At 51.5% G+C, this 22,663-nt stretch overlaps 1 protein-coding gene across 1 annotated transcript; it reads right to left on the bottom strand.

The window, feature by feature from the left end:
- Positions 1-802: 802 nt before the first annotated feature.
- On the bottom strand, positions 803-21,551 carry LOC121434280 (metastasis-associated protein MTA1-like; the record flags this gene model as incomplete). Its single annotated transcript, XM_041633090.1, has 7 exons — positions 21,431-21,551; positions 9,583-9,650; positions 4,869-4,962; positions 1,746-1,796; positions 1,045-1,171; positions 910-973; positions 803-827 (listed from the first exon to the last, which is right to left on the bottom strand). Coding segments are annotated over exons 1-7 (457 nt in total), but the record flags the coding sequence as incomplete, so codon positions are not given.
- Between the last annotated feature and the right edge of the window lie 1,112 nt (positions 21,552-22,663).

Here is a 22,663-nt window from a genome sequence, read left to right on the forward strand (position 1 = left end):
TGGTGGGCGGTGGAGGAGGGGGTGGTGGAGGAGGCGGTGGTGGAGGGGGCGGTGGTGGAGGGGGGCGGTGGTGGAGGTGGTGGAGGAGGCGGTGGAGGAGGCGATGGAGGAGGTGGTGGAGGAGGCGATGGAGGAGGTGGTGGAGGAGGCGGTGGAGGAGGCGATGGTGGAGGTGGTGGAGGAGGCGATGGTGGAGGTGGTGGAGGAGGTGATGGTGGAGGAGGTAATGGTGATGTGACAGTGGCGCTGTTGTGAAACAGGACACACCTGCTTCTTATCTGACTATGAGTGTCCCTTTCACAGGCCACACCATCTGAGTAACTGACATGCCAGCCATCTAGCCTCAGAAACCTGACCTTCCTACAACTCAGGGACTTTACTTCTCCAGAGACACTAGTTTCTCTGGTGTGTGTGTGTGTGTGTAGGGTTGTGTGTGTGTGTGTGTGTGTGTGTGTGTGTGTGTGTGGGATCTAATGAGTAATGCCCAACTATGTGCAGAGTGACCCTACATTAAGAACTTCTTGCCCCAAAGGTAGCAGCCCTGAGGTCACTTAGACTAGACCGAGATTTCCTATTTTGTCTTCTGTTTCCCATGTGATACCCACAAAGGTTTTTTTTTTTTTTTTTTACAAGCACCCAGGTAGGAGAAAAGGTGACTCTTGTCCCTGGAACCTTGGCTAGGAAGGCAGAAGTGCTCACCAGTTCCAACCATTTATTCCTCCAGAGTTGAGACCTCCACACAGGAGTCATCCTGAAGGAATGCCTATGAACACCTGAAAAGACCAATAGGATCCAGACGCACTTCTTTGAATCTTGCTCACAGGGTGCTGTGGGTAGGGAAGGAACTGTGGTACCATTAAAAGGCAGGCATCACGGTGCCAGACCAGAAGACAGTAGGATGGGTCTTACCTCACGCTCCAGGTAGGACTTGAGTGATTCAGTCTCATTGAGCAGGGTAACACTGCATTTGCCCCTGGAAGAGAAGAACAGGTAAGAGAAGGAAGGGCAGGCAGCAGGATACCAGGTAGGGGCCCCAAGAACTACCTGATATGGGTGGCAGGCAGTGACTCCAACTGCCGAGAGAGGAACAGTTCCCGATGCCGCAGCTGATGCTTAAGTTTCTCAGGCAGGTCCACCATTTCTGGGTTCTCTACCTCTTCCTCCACTTCCCCTAGAGGACAAAGAGATCCTTTCAGTCATCCCTGAAGATGGCAGATGAGAGCCCTGGCTCCCCAAGCTAGCTCTCCCTGGTACAGGGCACCAAGCACAGGAGGGCCACTTTCCTGCCTAGCATATCTCCTGCCCATTTCAAGGTGGCTCAGGAGCTCTGGGCAGGTTCCCACAGATACCCTGGAACCCTGGAATATAGGGCTCAGCATCAGGATAGGAGGAGGAGGAGGACAGTGTTCAAACTGGCCTCAGAAGCAGCAGGCAGAGAGAGGCAGGAAAAACATGGGCACACTACATGTTCAGGACAGGAGGTTTCATCTACCAGCCTGAGGCCGGATGGCCCTGCACAAAACACAGTAGATTTTCTGCACTAGCAGGACAACCCCTTGAGGCCTGGGCTATAGCCAAGACCGGGCTACAGACTGAACACAGGGAACCCCAGCCCTCAGCCGGCTGGCAGGGCATACGGGGATGGGCATGCAGGCAGCCCATCCAGGATATATCCACTTGTGCGACGCCCGCCCCAGCCCAGGGACAGACGCGAGGACACCCTCCTTGCAAAGGTCGGCTCTTACCTTCCTCGCCGGTGTCCGCCCCCGGTCCGGCTCTATAGCAGACTGACAGGGCTACATAACAGACAGACAGCGCCCAGATGGCAGGTTAGGGCCAGTGCCAGCGCTTGCTCCCTGCCCAGGGCCCGGACCGAGGAGACATGGGGGCCACAGGCCTCCCAATAGAGGACAAATACCACCCAGCCAACGACTACCTGTGTCTCCTGACTGTTCCAACATTCAGGCCACCCACCCAAGACCCATCCCTCTTCCAACTACTGCCTAAGACCTTTTATGAGTGTAACTCTTGCCTGCCCCAACAAGAACACTCACACACATTCCACCAATCAGGTCCTAGCTCCTACCTAACGGCAAGTACAGGAGCCAGAGGCTTCCAGACAAGATTGCCCAGAGAAGGGCAAGAAAACCACAGGACAGCAAGTGGAGTGACTACTGGGAAAAGCCCAGGCTATACCAAACATCAGGTGGTTTGGCTATTGTCCACTACCCTGTATCAACAAAATACTCTTTTATCTATCCCAGATCCCCAAATTGGGGAGTATGGAATAGTGTGCACAATGAAAGCCCAGACATGCCTAATGTGTCCAGCAGGGGGAGAGTCCTGCCAACACCCACAGCTCCAAAAGCCTGCCAGACATGGCTGCTCTCTGTTGCCCCCATGTGGTGACTGCAAGGTATTCTGGCAATTTTGGGAGGGGAATCCCTAGCTTTAGGCACTTTAGATGGAGGCCAGGGCTGGGAGATTTGTTCTCAGTATGACTGGGCCCCAGGAGCCTGGGGCATCTCCATTGAGCTATTTTCCTACCAAACAAGGCAGGCAGGTCTGTTCAGAGCAGCTCCTGCCCAGAAGATAAGAGCTATGCACACACATCATCTAGAAACTGAGATGTCATAGTCACATAGGTTGGCTTTTGTGCACACCCACTGTGCATTATATAGTACACAGGGATCATAGCCACACCCTCACTGTAGGGCCTGTGGGCTGCATCAACGCCAGGTTCCAGGCACAGTCCCCCACAGACCTGACAGGCACCCTTATCTCTTCTAGCCCTGGAGCAGAACCAGACCCCATCACAGCTACCATGCACAGCCTCTGGCTCCAGCTCTCCCTAGAGATCTTTCAAAGGACATCTGAATGCAGATAAGGCAACCCATATTCTAAGCAACTCCCTCCCCCGCCCAGAAGCACCAGCTCTGGGCTCCCATGCTACCTCCAGTCTCTCTCCTAAGCCCTAACTTTGCTCTGGAGGGTACTGGGTAGACGCCAGGCCACACTTCCCTCTGTGGACATCTGGAAGGGGTTCCTCCTATGGATGCATCACAAGCTACAGGGTCTGTTTTCCCATCTGCGGGCAGTGCTTGGGCTAGATACCCTGGTAGGGTACCAACTGGGAAGCCAGAGGCTCCTGGACCACAAGGCAGGTCACTATCTGGGTCTCCTGTGTAATGTCTGTAGAACCAGCTGTGTGGGCCCTGGCTACAGGAGGCAGTCCCAGGGAATGGGGCACTTGGCATTCACAGGACAGGCCAAGAAGTCAGCCAGCAGACCCTAGTACCCTTGATGACTGCCTCCTTGGCTTGATGAAGCTCAGAGGAGGCCTGGCCAGAGATGCCCCATGCAGCTTTTCTGGGAGCAGAGTGTGGAGGCTCTGTAGACTCCCTCATTCTGGAAGGCCCTCCACACTGAGGTAAACCTCCTGAGACTCTGAGTCTTCACACCATACACCCTCCTTCAGAGAGACAGCAGCACCTCGGGGCATCTAGACAGCAGAAGTTCTGACTGCAGTGGTCCTTAAAGTAGGTCACTCCTTCTAGCAGCCCATTCCCTTCTCCTGTGGTGGACACAAGATGACTCCAACTTTACTGCAGACTTGAAACCCACATCCGCAGGCTACAACCATGCCTAACATTTACATAGCATGAAGCATATGCACCTATAGGCCAGAGCATAGGCTTTGAGGTCAGAGGTCAAGGGAGCCTGACTTTGTATCCAAAAGGGCTCCAGAGATGGTCCAAGATGAGAGCTGCATTTTCATTTGAGAAGCAAAAACAAAGGGCCATAATGCTGTGCTATCATGTCCCTCAGGGATGCCTACAGGATGACAAGAACTGCATAGCTAACCCTACTCTAAAGTCAGCTCTAGCTCCTCCTTGTTCCTCCCTAACCTAGTCCCAGAGCTGGGGAGGACAGCTAGTGCTAGACACCCTGTCTCTCAAACACTCCTGCTTGGGGTAGGTTTCCAGGGTTCCCATCTGACTGGCTGTCACCACAAGGATATTCTGGTTCCTTCAACCCTACTCCCACCAGTTAGAAGTGAGGATGATGGAGTATGGGCACACAAGTGCTACAAGTGGGCTTGAGCCCTTTACCCAGCAACCAAGAGTCAGGAACAATACCTATTGAACTACTGATGGAAAAGTACCCTCCTGGGTGGACAGCCCAGGCAACTCGGCTCCTCCCCTGCTTGGAGAAAGCACTCACAGTAACCACAGCCTTACGGTTCCCAGGCTCAGGCAGAAGCCCTGGATGAAGGGCTCAGCAGTTGTCCAACATTCACACAGACCTGCTCCAGTCAGGATTCCCAAGCACAAAATATCAGTGGTCTATGTGGGTCTGTTTCAGTGAGATGTCAGACCCTAAGCATGGGGACCAGGTCAAGGTCCCAGTAGGGAGGAAAAGCACCCTTGGACCATGCTTATTAGACTTGGGCTTGAGTTCCCTTGAGCAAGGAGGAAGGTCTTTGATTCTGAAAATATTACTGAAAACACAGTCATCTTCCAGTGAAAGGAAAAATAAAAGGAAAATAAGCTATCTCAAGGGCCAGACAGTCACTACACCCAGTACCTTCCTTATTATCTGTCCCACGGGTCTGAGCCAGGTGCCAGGTATACCAACATCTGTGCATGGGGCAAGAAGCACGAAGAGGAATGTTGCACCCTAGTCCATGATAAGCAGGATCTGAGAGGATGATGCACTAACACAGGGCAATAAAGGTGTCACCAGAATCCAGCTACAGACAGGACAGCAAAGAGCAGGCCAGCAGAACGGCCTCAGTGAGGCCAGGACCCAAGAGTAGGCACTGAAGGGGACAGGTATATCACCCCAGGGGAAAGGCTGAGACTCACTTGCATGCTTGTCGGCCAGGGCGATGAGGCTGCTGGATATGTCTCGCCTTCTGTAGAAACACACCACCTTGGCCTCCACATTCCCGTTGGCTGTCTGTAACAGCAAGGCAGAGATAGCTGAGCAATGCAGACCCCAAAAGGGACCTCAAGACAAGACCAAGTCTCCCAAACAGAAACGTTCAGAAGAAAATGACAGATCTCCAATACCTAAGAAGGAGTGAACTGAGGACAGCCATAGCTCTGAAACACCCAAAGTCAGGTAAATGTGACCAAACGGGAATGGACACTAGACACATAGAATGATTGCCCCATCCAATGACCTGGGCTTACGAGAGTCCACATTGCCAGTCAGGGGCTCCACCAAGACAGTGGCGGCCTTGCCTGATTTACCAGAAATCCTAAGGACAGCCCTGCTACAGACTGCAGTCACCCTCCTTCCGTTCTAGGTCAGGCTTCAACACTGTCACAGCGCTGCTAGCAGCAGAGACTCAGTCTACCACTTGGACCCACATGACCAACAGGAACCAGCAAGGTGAGGCCTTGAGTCAACTGCGTGCCTCCACCTGGGCTGCTGTAACACTCCGCATGGTAGCCTTAACAGAGAATACTATATAACTAGCCAGGGCTCACACAGATGCTAAATAATGCAGGGCACGTCTGTAATCTCAGCACTTGAGAGGCAAGGGCAGGCAGTCTTCTGTGTGTTGAAAACCAGCCTGGTGAATTCCAGGCAAGTCAGGACTATACAGTGAGGCCACGTCTGAAAACTAATATTAACAATAAAGGTACTATGTTGTGAGGTTATAACCCTGGCTAATGGAGATGTATATATTACTATGCTCTACACAAGGTGTCTGTCTCCTCACTCCTGTTTATCCACCCTGTTCACTTACTTACATTGGCATGGTCTGTGGTCACCTGCTATATCTAGAGCCATCATCCAAGAGAACTCTATCCCTCCTGTGCTCAGGTCAATCTTCTACGGCCACTGGGGTCTCCCTGGTTGGCTCTTGTATCTGACAAACCTCACCGTGGTGAAGCAGCTCATAGTCTGAAGCATCAACACTCAACAGTGAGTCCTGCAGTGACAATAGCCGCACCCCAAGATAGCCACTTGGGCTGACTTCCACAGGTTCTGACAGTTACTGTAGGCCAGAGCTCACTTTGGATCCAGCCCAATACTATTATACATCTCCCAATTTGGTATTTTAATGCTGTTCCACATTCATACCCTGACTTTATTCTTTTTCTGTCGCTAAGCTGTTGCTTTGCTAGAGTACCTTAAGGGAGAAAAGAACTTAGCCTGGCTCATAGTTCCATATTACAGCCCTCCATGACAGCAGTCTCAGGCTCCTTCCTCTCCATTCCTCAAATCCACGTTCATTTACATTTACTTAGCTTCCCACTCAACTGTGTATCATGGAATCCCCTCAACAGCTTACAAGTGGGGTCTAGGAACAAATGTCCAGCTCTGATCATTGGAGACACTCCCACATCATCTTCATGGGTGACTTAAGCTGGGATAACTCTTAGTACACCCAGGATGACGGCCTGGACACAGGGTTAGTATGACTTTCCTTCTGCATGGACATGGAGAATGCAAAGTGCAGATGTGTGCTCATGCAATCTGCTTTCTCTCTAAATTTAGAGTTTGGTGTTTTGTTTGTTTGTTTTTTTTTTTTGGTTGGGGTTTTTATTTGTGACACGGTCTCACTATGTAGCCCTAATTTGACTTGAACTTACTATGTAGACCAGGCTGGTTTCAAATTCAGAGTTCCACTGCCCCTGTCTCCAAAGTCCTGAGATTAAAGGCACCTACATCCACCACCCAAAGCCCTCTCTCTCATGTTCTGAATGACAAAACACACCCAAGAAGACCCTCCGTTCGGTCCTTATTCCTTAGATCACGCGTTGGGCGACTCGTTTCCTTAATTCCTTCTACATAGGTGTTGGATTTTGAGATTGTCTCTGGTTTTCTGATTTGTGTCACTATTCTTGTTCTACTTCCTAGAAAGTATCCTCAATTGTCACCAATCTTCCTTCTCTGTTTTCACTTCTAGAAGTTTGTGCTCATTTTGGGAGCTTCTCTCACTTTGTCCCTGGTCAAGTGCCCATACTTGGTACTTTCTCCTCCTTCCTGAGGTCCTGGACTGTCCCCTACACTAGCAGTTCCTTTTCAGCTTAGCTCCATGTTCATGTATACACTAATGTTGCACAGCCTCTGGAGGCCAGGAGTTTCTTATCATTAAAGGTACTACTTGCCTTTCCTCTGTAACAGGGTCCTGAAGCAATTGCACATGTGTTGAGCATGCTAGCTGTGGATGGCAGCCAGGGATATCAGGCAAGTCATACTGCCTTGTTAACTTCATGTGTTGAGGGGTGAGACCTAGAGTACCTCTCACAGACTATGGAGACCATAGGTATGTATGGTCTACCATAGAGGTTCATACCATACCATAGAGATCCAAGACCAAGGCCAAAACAGAAGCCCAGATAGAAGCCCCATCCTTCTTTTTTTTTCTTCCAGAGACAGGGTTTCTCTGTGGCTTTGGAGCCTGTCCTGGAACTAGCTCTTGTAGACCAGGCTGGCCTCGACTGGAACTCACAGAGATCCACCTGCCTCTGCCTCCCAAGTGCTGGGATTAAAGGCATGCGCCACTACCGCCGGGCAGAAGCCCCATCCTTGTGACACTGAGAGACAGCAATGCTGGTCTACAACTGGGAATCTGAGCCTGCCAGCCAAGCTCACAACTCCCTACTATATGACTTGTTCTCTGCACTTGGCTTTGAGTTAGGGGAGACTTATGCCAGAATCCCACTTGAAATTTTGGGGTTGACACAGCTACATATATGCTGAGCCAAGGGATACCCTCCAGCTGCTGCTCACTGCAGGATACAGGGGACACAAACAGCCACAGACTTGGCTCACTCACTGCAGCTGGGTTACTCCTCTACAACCTGTGTGCTCATGTTCAAACCTGTGCAACTAAAATGAGTAAATGAGAGCCTGTTGGTCCAAACTGAGAGCTCCAGCCACCCAACCTACAGCCCTGCCTATTGCCAACTGTAACCAGGGCCAAACATAGGGTACCTGTCTCGGCTCTGATCCCTGTAAAGTTCAACAGAGGAAACACTAGTGCTCACCTATGCCATGGCAGGCCTCAGGTCTCCAGAAGCGGCCCATATGCTCTGACCAATTCATCTTCCCACAATCTCCCCAGGTACACATATGCACACACAAACACACAGCATAAGGCCTTACACCACACAGTATGAGCAACATGGGTCCCAAGGAGCTGGCAGCCCAACCCTAGAAGCTGGGGCTACACCTAGGCTTCCATCAAGAGCCACCTGCAAAGCCAAGTCAGGCTCAACAGGGCCACCTGTGGGACAGCATCCAACCTTGCCCTCCCTGTCCCATTTGATCCCAAGAATCCCACACCACTATTCTAGCAAGACTGAAGTCTAGGAAAGCAACTGGTCTATGGTATTCAGGAAGGCTACAGAGCTGGGCAGTGGTAGCACACACATTTAATTCCAGCACTCAGGAGGCAGAGGCAGAGGCAGAGGCAGAGCCTGGTCTACAGAGCGAATTCCAGGATGGGCTCATGGCTACTGAGAAACCCTGCCTCAAAAAACAAAAAACAAACAAACAACAACAATAACAAAACGGCTATGGAGGCCTCAGGGCCACCCAGTCTGGCAGAAAAGAGTATGTTTTTAGGGACACGGTTCTGGGAAATCTGTCATGTCCTCTGCTTTGCCTTGCATTGGAGGAGGCAGAGCAGGAACACGCCTATCTACCAGCACCCTAGGGAAAAAAGTCTCTAATCATATGTCAACTTGTTCATTTTCCACACTCGTAGCCTCCACCCTAGGTTGTCTGTGGATATCCCAGGGTTCCAGTAATGAAACAACCATGTCCTCAGACCAAGGATTAAGTATCTGCCAAGGATTCACACCATCCCAGCAAACACAAACCATGGTAGAATAAGCAACTGGGGTAAGACACCAAAGGACCCCCAGAAAATAAATACTACATGCACCCTCGTGATGGTAATGGGCAGAGCAGACAACTCTAATGTTCAAGGTAGTCCTGTGGCCAGGAAGCCACCTAGGCTAACAGAAATGGGAGGAGGAAGAGAAGGGAGTGCGAGTGTGTATAGGTGGAACCAAGAGCACCAAGGCCACTGCCCTTGGTCTGTGACTGGTCTCCAGAATCATCCACCATCCTCTGAGTTCTGGGTGTGCTCAAGCCCACAAGGGCACCTGCTACAGACAGACTGATATGTGCTGAGAGATGGGGTAGGGGAACTAGCAACACCTCAAGGCTGCCCTGAGCTTGTCTTCAAGAAGCCTAGATATGGGCTAGAGAAATGGCACAGTGGTTAAGAGAACTGGCTGCTCTTCCAGAGGATTCAGGTTTGGTTCCCAGTAACAACATGGCAGCTCACAATCATCTATAACTCCATCTAATTCTAGGGGATCCAAAACCCTCTTCTGGTCTCCTCAGGCACAGATATACATGTAGACAAAACACCCATACACATAAAATTAAAAAAGAAAAAAAAAATCAGAAGCCTAGACATAGCCATAGGACTCTCCTGAAGGGACATCAAAATTTAGGCAGCAAGACCCTGACCACCCACATCAGGGAAGGCTCCACTTCTCCCTACCAGGGTCGGGCAGTAGCATTACTGTGTTGAGCTCTTACCTTATTGAGTTCTTCAATCCTGCGGATCAGGTATGGGTTGCTGGAGGAGTTCTCAAAGTAGACATAGTCTGCAAACAGAGAGGTCATCACTCATAGCACCAAGTCTCTTAGTCATTCCCACCATTCTTAGGACCCACAGAGAACTGACTGGGAACCTCAAGGAGACCCTCTAAGCCCTAGCCCCATACTGTTAGGGGTTGGAAGGCTGGGTTGGAGGAAGCAAAGTCCTACCCCATCAGAGCAGTGAACAGGCTGGGCCACATCACAGCTGTCAATGGGTTAGAGAGGGGCTGGGCTGTCCTGGGAGGAGTCTGCAGCCCTCAAACATCCTTCAGGAGCACAGGCCTTAGTGGGAAGCCTGTGAGGCCTGACTACAGCTTTCCCCAGAAAGCCCAATCCCTGCTCAAAACTACTGGACATCTTTCCAAGTAGCTGCTGCAGGCAAGAACAGTGTGTCTACCTTTCACCACCAAAGGCCCGGCTCAAAGATAGACACAAAGACTTTGAAAGCTGGCAAAGTCAGCCTGGACAGCTTAGATGACCCCACTACCACAATGCTCCAAGAATCCCAGTGCAGACAACATACTGCCATATGTTGGATTGTCATACTGCCAGGCCAGTGGAACCCCCTCCTTAGCTGAACTGACTAGAAGGTTACTCCTGTTGAAATGGCAAGAGTTAGCAACTGCAGTTCCCTGCTCCCAAGCAGGCACACACACACACTCGCAGGCCTGTCACCATATTGCTTCCTGAGCCTGTGCCACCTGCCAGTGGTAAGCCACATCCTTAGAACTCCAGCAGCTAGTACTCAGAGACATTCACACCAGGATGAAGGGTCTCCAGGGAAAAGCAAGGCCCAAGAGAAAGAAAGAGTACAGGATTGGAGAAAGTCTCTGGGCTTAGATTTTGGACCCTCCTGAGGCCCACCTTGTGAAAACACCCTGATGAACTTCATCATTGTGGATAATTTCTTAATAAAACTAGTTTTTTGTTTGTTTTTTTAAAGCATTGATGGTTCAGTGGTAGAATTCTTGCCCACCACACAGGAGGCCTCAGGTTTGATTCCCACTCAATGCAGAAATACACTTTGAGCCAGGAGGTGGTGGTGCATGCCTTTAATCCCAGTACTCGGAAGGCAGAGGAAGGTGGACCTCTGTGAGTTCGAGGCTAGCCTGGTCTACAGAGCAAGTTTCAGACAGCCAGAGCTATATGGAAAAATCCTATTTCAAATTTTTTTTTTAAAAAAAGGAAAAAAGGCATCCATAATCTAAACTTTCATGATTACAAATTATAGCAAATTAAGCCCCTAACACAAAATTATTTATACTTGGCCAAAAACTGGAATAAAATAAAATGTTTCCCAAGTAGAGAAGAGGCAAACAAGCAGAGCACCCTGGGATGACACGAGAGGCAGGTACTGAGGTAGCTCATCTCAGAGAAGCACAAGCACACACATCTAAGAACTAGGGCCAGGCACTGGTATGGGGATGGGTGGTGCCATGACAGGAGGGCTTGCTCATCACAGACAAGTTCACGTGCTACGTCTGTGGCAGCAGTAGCTGAACTACACACCTTTTCCAAACCTCAGAGGAGCCTGTCCAACAAGAATGAAGTATGCTAAGTGCGCACTAACATTACTAAGAAAATAAAGAAGACTCTAATAAAAACAAAAACCAATGTGAACTTAGACAAGAAAAAAATTAAAGAAAGTGTTTGATACCCAGTTACACACACACACACACACCATGAAAAGGTCTGGATGATAAAACTACAAACAGTATGTGGACTGGAGAGATGGCTCGGTGGTTAGTATGTAAAGTTCAACATCCACATGGAGTGACTGACAAACGCATGTAATTCCAGCTCAGGGAGCCGATGCCCTCTAATGGCCTCCACAGGTACTTGCACTTATGCACACACCCAACACATGGGCATATAACTGAACGGTAGGTACTGTAAGATGTGTCCTTGAACTACAACAGAGACTGGCACACATCTGCAGAGGTCCCGACAGCAGAATCTAGGCATGGAGGTTAGGTCTGAACTGAGTGCAATACACAGTAGGCACAACCAAACTTCCAAACGTTTAACTGATGAAATTACAAAGTACAGACCAATTAATGAGAAAACAAGTGGTTTGAGTGTGACAACAGCTCGGGGTATTGTGCTACTCATGCTCACGGCAATGCTGCCAAGGCTCAGACCTTGTAACTTTGGAAACAGTCTCTCAACAGGGTTGCAAACATGGGCTCTGTATGCAGATACTGATCTGAACAGATGCACTTGCTGTGGAGCTCACCATGTTCTTTTTAGGGGCCTGTTCTCCCAGGCTGTCCACAACCCTAGAATGTCTCCTTCCCAGACCCTGGCCATGCCAAACAGTCCCCCTTTAGGGGGCAGAGACTGAGTGATGAAGACGAACATATGACCAACCTGCCGTAACAGTCCTAGTTCCAAAGCCCATCTCCGGGTGTGTCTCCAGTCATTGGTAACCACATGCTGGCCTGCACACCTTCCTCTTCTGAGACCCAGCTAAAGTAACTGTTCAAGAGAGCTGCCATCTCATGAGCCTTTCTAGGAAGTACTGGTCCTGCCAGCAGTCTTGGGGAGTAGCCTGCTCTGCATAGCGAGGATCATAGTGCTGCCGAGGTGAGGGCTCCCAGCACAGACACGGGCTCCTGCCAGAGTGGCAACATGAGCTAGGAAATATTCCTGACCAGACCTTCCCATTTTATTTCCCCCTAGAAAGAGTGAACTTAATACAGATAAGCTCCTCCAATAAGTGCTTCGCAGCCTCGAGTGGTGTACTTTACAATAAATTAATAGCATTACCAGACATGCAGCAAAAACTAATTCTGAAAGTCATTCATTGTATTAATATTGGTCATTAAAAGTGGACTGTCTTGTTTGGGAATCTTCCACTCTGGTCCAAGCGTAAGTACTGGCAGCTACCATGCTGAGCTGTGCATTGAGCCAGATCACAATCTTAGCCTTCTGCTCCTGGCAATGTCCGCAGGCCCGTGGCCCACCAAGCCTTTGCCATCAGAAGCATGCTATCTGTGGCTCTGGCTCAATAAAGAGTGGTTGCCTTTCTGGCTCTTGTTTTTTTTTTTTTAACCAAGTTTCTTCATTTATCTAGTCCCACCAGTTTCTGTTCCATGCATCCTGCCTGTCATACATCTTAGCGATTCCTCTCCTGTCTGCACCATCAGTACTTTCCCAACTTCTCCCAGCTCACAGACTGTTCCACAGGTTTACACATCCTTAGCTGGCCAAGGACGAAGGAGCTCACTAAGGCTATACACTGACCTCCCCACTACCACCACCACAAACACACACCGGGCTCATTGCAAGCCTATTTCCTTCAGACCCTGTTCTGGAAGCTCTACGGCTAGTTCAAGTGCTCAGCTTCTCCATTCACGTCTTTCGGATCACTCAGAGATCTGTCTGCCTGCCTCTGCCTCCCAAGTGCTGGGATTAAAGGCCGAGCTGCCACCACCAGCCGGATCCTGATTTTCTGAGGAGGCTGACTTGGTGTGAGAGTCTCCCTTTAAATTTTCTAACTGTACTGACCATTCTGCTTCCTCAAGCTGAAGCCACTGTAACACCAACACACACTTCACTCCTTCCACATGGTACCAGCTGGATATTGAGTAGAGTGATCAAAGACTGATGGCACATTTAGCACTGCCTTAAAACCACCACTAGGCTCCCAATTCACACAAGCGTATCCACAGCACACACGCACTGAAGACGGTGTCTGTGGGACCTACAGTCATGTGGAGCACACATAAAAGCTACTGCTACTGTTAACAAAGGAAATACGTATTTGGTCTCTAGCCCCACTTCCTGACACATGGCTCCTAAAAACCCTGGGACCTTCAGAGAGATAAGAGCGTCCTTTTCATGTGCTACTACAAGATATGGGGTGTCTCCAAAGGACCACACCCAGAGAACCTGGTCCCTAGCTTGGCAATGTTGGGGTAGAACAGAGCAGATCTTCAGGCCACAGCAGGCAAGCCCCTGGAGGGAAGGGAGGGCCTGGGTTCCTTTCCTGTTTGGTTTTCTTGTAACGTTCCATGTCACCAGGAGATGCTCAGTTTTGTACCACCTTGCATTTCTACCCAAACACTCTATTCTGTCACAGGCCTAATGGCAAGGACAAAAGACAGAGACTGAAACCTCAGAAACTGTAAACCAAGATAAACCTTTCTTCCTTGTAAAGTGGTAGTCTCAAACTATGACAATAAAAAGTTGACTAACACAGAACACCGGGAGATTGTCATACTGGACAGGACACGGTGGGTTGGTTACACTGGAGGCTTTCCAAACTGCCCAGCACATCACAGGACACTGTGGGAAGGTTATATCAAAGGTTCTCCACTGCCCAGCACATCACAGGACACCATGGGAAGATTATACCGGAGGTTCTCCACTGCACAGCACATCACAGGAAACCGTGGGAAGGTTATACCGGAGGTTCTCCACTGCCCAGCACATCACAGGACACTGTGGGAAGGTTATACCGGAGGTTCTCCACTGCCCAGCACATCACAGGACACTGTGGGAAGGTTATACCGGAGGTTCTCCACTGCCCAGGACAGAGCTAACCACAGAAAGACCAAGCAGGATCAGAGGGTTCAGACTGTGGCTCTTCATCGGTATGCTTCCTTGTGTCCTTTGTAATGAGGCAACAAACACTGTGATTGCTCACTGTAAGCTGCTCCAGCCAATTAAATGAACCTGAACAGTATAGTGGGGGCCCTAACCCAAAGCTGCTGAGCCAGGAGCACAGGCCACAACCAGGGGCGCACACTGGCCTGTGAGTACAAGGGTCTGGAGGGGTGGAGCCTCAGCTACAAGGTCTGTGTTGTCTTCAGGAAGATGGCATCAGAGCTCTATTTAGTCACAACATAAGCAGCCAGTGATCCATACAGACCTGTATGGCTGCTGTTCTAAGAGCCCAATACCACCATGCTTGATGGCAGAGACACAGTGCTCTACTGTGCCTAAGGAGGAAAAGTTTACTGGTTGTAACTCAGAATCTGCCACAGAACATACATACATTAGCTTTATGGTAGCCATGTTCCAATAAAACTTTATTTATGGGCAAAGTAATTTAAATTTCATTTAATCTTCTCATGTCATGAAGTATTCTTTTGACTTTTTTTCTCAACCACATAAAAATGTAAATGCCATTCTTAGCTCATGAGTCACACAGATCTAGGCAGGGTAGTTTGCCAATGTAGTTTGCCAGTCTCCAAGAGGCCCTGCCATGAGCCACGGTCATCTGAATCTCACCAACTTACTTGCTTGGTAGAGAACAACAAGCTAGGGCCAGCAACTAAGAGCACTTGCAGCCAAACTGACAACCTGAATTCAATACCCCAGAACCCACATGGTCGAAAGAAAGAAGAGACTCCCTAAATTGTCCACATGTGTGTTATGTGGATATTCCTCTCAACACACACTCGACAGCGCACGCACACTTGTGTGTAAATAAATGTAAAAATTAAAAAAAAAAAAAAAACCAAGATGCCAGGTAGTGATGGTGCAGGCCTTTAATCCTAGTACTCCAGAGGCAGGCAAATCTGTGAGTTAGAGGTCAGCTTGCTCTACAGAGCGAGTTCCAGGACAGCCAGGGCTAAACAGAGAAATCCTGTCTTGAAAAACAAAACAAAACAAACAAACAAAAAAACAAGAATCAGGTGTAGTGGTGCACATCTTCAATCCCAATGCTCATGAGGCAGAAGCAGGAGGATCTCTGGGAGGTTGAGGCCAGCCTGTTCTAACTAATTCACTAGTTATAGTGAATTCCAGAACATTCAGAGACCTTGTCTTGGGGTGTGTGTGTGTGGGGGGAATCAACAAGCCAATTGTACACTTTTTAAGGGAAAACCCAGAAACCAGGACAGTCGGTACTATTCTGTAAAACAACCGAGTTGGAGGAGTCACCAGCGACTTCCTACACTGCAGGAAAGCTTGCGATCTAGACACACATTGGCAAAGACTAACGGACAGTCAGTGAGCAACAGAACAGCAGCAGCCTCACTTCTTACCAGGCTGCCAAGATGACCCAGTGGGAGAACTGGACGCTTACATGCAAATCTTAACCGTCACACAGAAACTAATAAGAAGGATACTAAAGTCAAATTCAAATGTTTAAAGATTCTATAATAAAAAAGGGTAACTACCTCATGATCTTGGATTCTAGATACACAGAACACACAACTTCAGTCTTCTGAAAAGGGTCTGAAATGCGAAATATAAACCAACTCTTGGGACTAGGATACAGCACTTGTCCAGTATAAGCAGGCTCTTGGTTAGCTTCCACACCACAAAATAATACATAAATAATCATCACACAGCTCACAACAGTAAGCACACAATCCAATTTTAAAACCAGGGAAATGCCTGGCATAGAGGTGCACACTTTTAATCCAGTACTGGGGAGGCAGAGACAGGTGCATGACTCTCTGACTCCAAGCCCAGCCTGGCCAATAGAGTCTATGTCAAAAAACAAAACAAAAATAACCAAACAAAAAACGAAAATCAGGGCCGGGCGATGGTGGCGCACGCCTTTAATCCCAGCACGCGGGAGGCAGAGGCAGGTGGATCTCTGTGAGTTCGAGGCCAGCCTGGTCTACAAGAGCTAGTTCCAGGACAGGCTCCAAAACCACAGAGAAACCCTGTCTCGAAAAACAAAAACAAACAAAAAAAAAAACCCGAAAATCAAACGCAGGCAGCTGAACATGGTAACCATACCTTATTCCATGCAGCAGAGGCACGATGAGCATCAGTTCACGGGCAACCTGGGCTAACAGCAAGAGTGCATCTCAAAGAGCCAAACAATCAAAACTGCCAGGGATGGGAGCCACCTACCACTAAGGAGTTCAAATTAAAACAGGAACGATGCTAGGTGCGGGCTTTTAATCCCAGTGCTCGGGAGGCAGAGGCAGGCGGATCTCTAGGAGTTTAAGGCCAGCCTGGCCTACAGAGCTAGTTCCAGGACAGGCTCCAAAGCTACAGAGAAACCCTATCTGGGAAAAAGAAAAAAGCAAAATAACAGTAAAGGGCATCCTGCACACCTGCCAAAAAGCAGAGAAGACACCCATGTGCAGAGGGAAGGTTGAACTTTTGGGGGAGGGGGGTTTGACCTTGGAACGTTACCTGCCAGATTCTCAAGAGGTCAGCCATCCAACCCACAACTGCACAACTGTATATTTTTATCCAGGAGAAATGAGAACCCATGTTCACTGTTTATCACCTCGGAAATGCATTGGTGGATACAAGCTGACACACTGGGGAGGACACCACTCAGTCGAAAAAAGCCAATCTCAGCCGGGCGATGGTGGCGCACGCCTTTAATCCCAGCACTCGGGAGGCAGAGGCAGGCGGATTTCTGTGAGTTCGAGACCAGCCTGGTCTACAGAGCTAGTTCCAGGACAGGCTCCAAAGCCACAGAGAAACCCTGTCTCGAAAAACCAAAAAAAAAAAAAAAAGAAAAAAGCCAATCTCAGATAATACTAATTCCCACATGCAGAGTGTATGGTGAAGAAGCCATCTCAAAGAATGGTTCCATCTATGCGACACTGGGGTACAAGGCACAGGAGTAGTTGAGAGAGAACGGAGACTCCCCAACCAAGGATACCAGGGAACATGTAGGATTATGGGAATGTTTGAAGGTCCATAGTGACATCTGTCAAAAGTACAGACCTAACATTACAGTTCGAACTTAGTCCTAGCACTTATAAGGCTGGGGCAAGAGGGCAGGGTAAGCCCAGGAGTTTAAGGGCTGCTGGTCTGGCTAACATGGCTGCTACCTTACTCCTGGGCATAGCCCACTTCTACAACTCCCAGTACAGATGCAGACTTGGGGAAGAGCCAAGACTTCTGGGGTCTTCCCTGAAACATGTGCTGTGAAAAGAGCCAGGCAGGACCCAGAAGCTTCAAAAGGACTCCTCAAAATAGCGCTGTGCTAGGGAAGACCAGAGACACTAGGATATTGCACAGGCTCACAGTACAGGCATCCCCTTGAAGCCTGGAGTTTTTAACCATGGAAACATCTTAGTAAAAACCTTCAACTGAAAATAAAAACTGCTGGAACTGAAGCTATAGTCCAGTGGTCTAGTTTCACAAGAACTTAGGTTTGATCCCCCAGTATCGCACATTCAATTTAAAAACAAACAGCTGGGTGGTGGTTGTGGTGGCGGCGAATGCCTTTAATCCCAGCACTCAGGAGGCAGAGGCAGGAGGATCTCTGTGAGTTTGAGGCCAGCCTAGTCTATAGAGCGAGTGCCAGGACAGGCTCCAAAGCTACAGAGAAACCCTGACTCAAAAAACAACAACAAAACCAAAAAAAAAAAAAACCCCACAAAGAAAACATAACCAGGCCAGGCGATGGTGGCACACATCTTTGATTCCAGCACTCTGGAGACAGAGGTACTCTGAGTTTGAGGCCAGCCAGCCTGGACTACAGAGTTCCAGGACAGTCAGGGCTATACAGAGAAACCCTGTCTCAAAAAACCAAAACAAGCCGGGCGGTGGTGGCGCACGCCTTTAATCCCAGCACTCGGGAGGCAGAGGCAGGCGGATCTCTGTGAGTTCGAGACCAGCCTGGTCTACAAGAGCTAGTTCCAGGACAGGCTCCAAAACCACAGAGAAACCCTGTCTCGAAAAACCAAAAAAAAAAAAAAACAAGTAACAAGAAACATAGAAGCAGAGCACAAAACTATGCCTAACACCATGATTAAATACGAATGATTTAAATGAAAACCCCAAGGTAGGAAACCAAGAGGCTGGCTTTGGGCACATGAAACACCATACCAAAGCAGGACACAAGGCCAGCTGTAATGTGGCTGTGGCCTGCAGGCTGCTGCTTCCTGTCATCTTCCACAAGCACAGTAAAATAGAAACAAAAGCCACTTAAGAGTACAGGAGTTAATTTCTTGCAATAAAAGAAAAATACTGCAGGGGAATGGCAGCAGCCCTTTAGCTACAGGAAAAAGGCTCCACATACAAGCAGCCATGAGGTGGAGACTCGAGTGATTGCTGCTCTTCTGGTCAGTGATGCCACCTGGTTTTATAATAGATGCACAGGTAAGAAACCCCTCAGCCATCAGAGGCTGGTTCAGGAAGGTCCTGGCTCTCGGGCACTGACTGGCAGGAACTACTCAGCAAGTCCACTTCTTGAGAAAGCAGCAGTTCATGATCCTTCCCTCCTGACCACATGACCCAAGTGGTCTGCTGCCTTCTGTAACCTCACCTATACCTGATCCTGCCTAGCCCACCCTCACAAGGCCCCCAGAGAGCATGCTAAGAACATAGGATGCCCAAACAGTTGACAACATTTGGGACATACTTGCACTAGGGGTCTTGGCTGTTTTTCTGGAATTTAAACCTGATTGGGCATCTTGTAGTTTTTGGTGCATGTGCCAAGAGAAAAAAGGGGAGCAGGGGGAGATTCCCCAAGCTGGGTCCCCACCAGCACTGCCTAGGACAAGGCAGACTTCCCAGAGGGTCAAACTCTAGACAACAAAACCAGACTGAACCAAAGCCTGCTCAGAGAGCCACTATGTGTGCTCTCATCTGGGGGCTTGAGAGTCTGGCAAGCAGTGACCGAGGCAGGAAGCCAATAGCCAACACCCAGAGTCTCATCCCAAGGCCCTGCTGGGATTCACAGGGTGGCACTAGAGTTCCCTATCCAGAAAGCAGGGAACGACGAAGTTCCTTTTACAGGTGCTAGCCCTTGGCCTGCCATGGACACCCTCAGGGTTAGCTCTGGAGACTAGCTCACTGCAAAAGCACTCCTGGCAACATAGCTGGTGCCCAGAACACGCATGGCGGCACACAGGAGGAATACTGACCTATCCCTGCTCCTTAGCCACATCCATACTTGCCTGGCATAGAAGCTCAGGGCCCAGCCACCCAGCCTTATGGGACCTCAGACAGGCCAGGGCACCAGGTACACCCTGGGTGTACAGCCACAGGACACAGGATGAAAACAGATGGATGCCTATCCTTTTCATGGGGAAACCAAGGCACATTAAGAACCAAGTCAGAAGCCAGGTCTGGCTGGAGCCCTGGCTGGAGCTCTCTGCTGGGATTACTGGGCCAGGCAGGCGTGGGTAGGGCCCTTAGGAATGGGAAGGTGGGCATAAACACCTGGGCCAAGGACCCAGGGCCCTTCAGCCCGCCTTCCTCATTCTCACCACTTTCCCCCATCTGAGTCAGATGCAGGAGTCCAGGTCTCCTCTCTCTTGCTAGTCATTCATTTCTTCAGCATATGACATGTCATCATGAGCCAGAAATCACAGCAAGGAAGAAATGTGAACTGGGTGGGAAGGGGTGGCTGGGGACCAGGATGATGGGAGCCTTTCACAGGTGAAGGAGAACTTGCAGAACGAGGGAACTAGAAGTAAGAATCCCAATCGGCAGGAACCATGGGCCTCATGTTGGGCAGGAAGGGGGTTTGAAGGCAAAAATGGTCCACAGGGCAGAGGAAGGCCCAGCATCTGGAAGAGGGCCACCAGAGGAGCCAGAAGCAGAGCAGTTAGTCTCTGCCCCTGAAGGCAGGCCAGTAAGCAGGGAGGATCCAGTGCTCTGGCCCTCTTCCTTTGGGACTGGCAAGGCAGAAGCTTCAATGAGGACCAGCCCCTCCTCACAGGGCCCCAACACTCTAGGCTGTGCCCTGTGGCAGGACTAGCCAGGAAGCAAAGGTGTGAGGCCAGGATTCCCTGGGAGGGCAGAAGAGCCAGGGCTCCTGCAGTGGGTGGACCTGGGCTGGCTGGTGTAAGATGGGTCATGCGGGGCAGTGGTAATGGGTGCTTCTGGGTGGTCTCCCACTCCAACACACGCTCACAGCAGAGACCAATTTTACTAGTGGGAGAGACAGCAGCAGAGACCCATCCACATTTATGCTGTGACCCCAGGAAGGGTCTCCAAGTCCAGAGAGGAAGCAGAAGGCTATGGGATGAGCTGACTGTTAAGGATCAGCATGGGCCGTATGTGTGCAAGGCCATCTCAGAGTGTCCCCATCACACACAAACGGGGAAAGGGCCACCTTGGAACCAACAACAGGGGGACCAGCGCCAACAGCAGGCCCCCATGACTCCAACTTAGTGGGGACCTCTGCCCTCCCAAAGGCTAGTGGTAAAGTGCCTCCTTGTCGGGCTAGGGTGAGCAGCAAGCTGAGAAAAGTTTGGGGAGACTCAGACCTGCACTTGGGATGAAGGTCCCCTGCTGTAGCCAACCCTCCCCCCCAGGAATCCCTTCTAAGGAAAGCCCCTCGGCCACGCTCGAGGGGCTCGTAGACCGGCTTGTGATCCCTGCAAACAGGACTCCCGGTGCCTGCACACCTAGCCCGCCCTGAATGGCCCCTGAGGACACCGCTCGCCCCCTAGACCCCCAAACTCCTGCTCGCGGGACGGCAGCCAGAGCTCCAGAGGCACGTGCTCCGGCTCTGGGACTCCGGCCCGGACCCAGGCCCAGGCCTCGCGCCGCCGGGCCCGCCGGCCACCGGGATGCCCTGGCCACTCGCCGCTACTCCGCCCGCGTCCCGCGGGCCACCCCCGGCCCCCAACAGGTGGGCACAGCCCCCTCCCAGAGCCGCTCGTCCCCCGCGCGCGCGCTCCGGCCCCGGCGGCCCAGGGGCCATTTTGGGCCGGGACGAGCACCGGAGACCAGAACCGAGCCTCGCGGGCGGGGCGCGAGCGCGACGGGGGCGGGACGGGGGGGAGGGGCGCGGGCCGCGCGCGAGGGCGGCGTGGGGGAGGCGCGGAGGCCGCGGCGGGGCCGAGAGGCGCGGGCGGCGGGCCCGCGGCGCATAAAGGCCGTGGCGGGGCCTTACCTCCGACCCTGTACATGTTGGCGGCCATGTCCGGGCCGGCGGCGGGGCCGCGGGGCGCGGGGCGCGGGCGCGGGCGGCGGGCCGGGCGCGGGCCGGGGCGGGGGCGGGCGCGGGGGCGCCGGCGGGCGGTTTAAAGGGACCGCGCTGCTCCGCCGCCGCCGCCGCCGCCGCCTCCGAGGCCGCCGAGGCCGCGCAGGGACGGGAGGGCCGCGGCGCGGGCGGGAGAGGAAGAGGAGGAGCGGCCGCGGGCGGCGGGGAGGGGCCTCGGGCGCCGCCGCCCACCGCGCGGGCCGTTATCCGACCCCGCGCCGAGCCTGCCCGCGCGCCCCTTGCGGAGTGGTCTTTCTGAGCCCTTCGCTCTCCGGGTCCTCGACTTCCCCTGTAGCCCTCCTGCGACCCCTCCAGCCTGTCCGTCAGCATCCCGGGGTGGCCCTCTGGAACCCACGCCCGTCTGGCCCTGGCATCTCGGGGTGGCCCTCCCGCATCCTCTCTTGAGTGGTCCTCAGCATCCCCGCGTGGCCCTGTCACCTGGCCCCCAGTATCCCGGAGAGGCCTTCCATCTACTCTTCCTGGAAGCCTCCGCTTGAGTGGCCCATGGCATCCCCGGAGGCCCAAGCCTTGGATCCCCAGCACTCCTTCAACTGTCCAGAGTGGCCCCAGGCATCACCAATGGTCTCCTGAGACCCCTCCGGTGTGGTACTTGGCATCCTCCAGTATCTCTAACGTCCATGAATCTTGGAGCTCAGCACCCATTGAGTGCTTCTCCCGAGCCCCATGCCCACCTAACCTTCGGCATCCCCCCCCCCCCAGGTGACCCTCCAGAGAGCACCCTCCCAATTGGCCCTCAGCATACCTGGGTGACCTGTCGAGGTGGGCCCTCCTAAGGCTCCCTGGGAGTTTCAAAGTGCCTTTGGGTCCTTTTGTGTGAGTCCTTTCCTGCATCCCTCATAGGGATACTCCGATTCCTGGGGGTGGGGGGGTCTTTAGTTTGGCCATCCTTGTACATCCTAACTATCCTCCCATGAGGCAGGCATGTTCCCAAACTGCCAAGGCCTTGGTGGGCCTCCCTTCTCCCTTCAGCTGAAACTGGGATCACATAAGCCTCCAGCCAACACCTCTACTCCCCACCCCACCCCCACACCAGGCAGGGCTGCAGTGCTAAGAAGCAGGCCTCTGTGGAGGAAGCCACCTCTTGGTAGCATCCAGAAGCATTTATGACTATGGGTTTGCCTT

The sequence above is a fragment of the Microtus oregoni genome, unplaced genomic scaffold (genome assembly GCF_018167655.1).
Source record: "Microtus oregoni isolate MIOR12 unplaced genomic scaffold, Mior012 000043F_ref0000047, whole genome shotgun sequence".
In the NCBI taxonomy this organism is placed as follows: Eukaryota; Metazoa; Chordata; class Mammalia; order Rodentia; family Cricetidae; genus Microtus; species Microtus oregoni.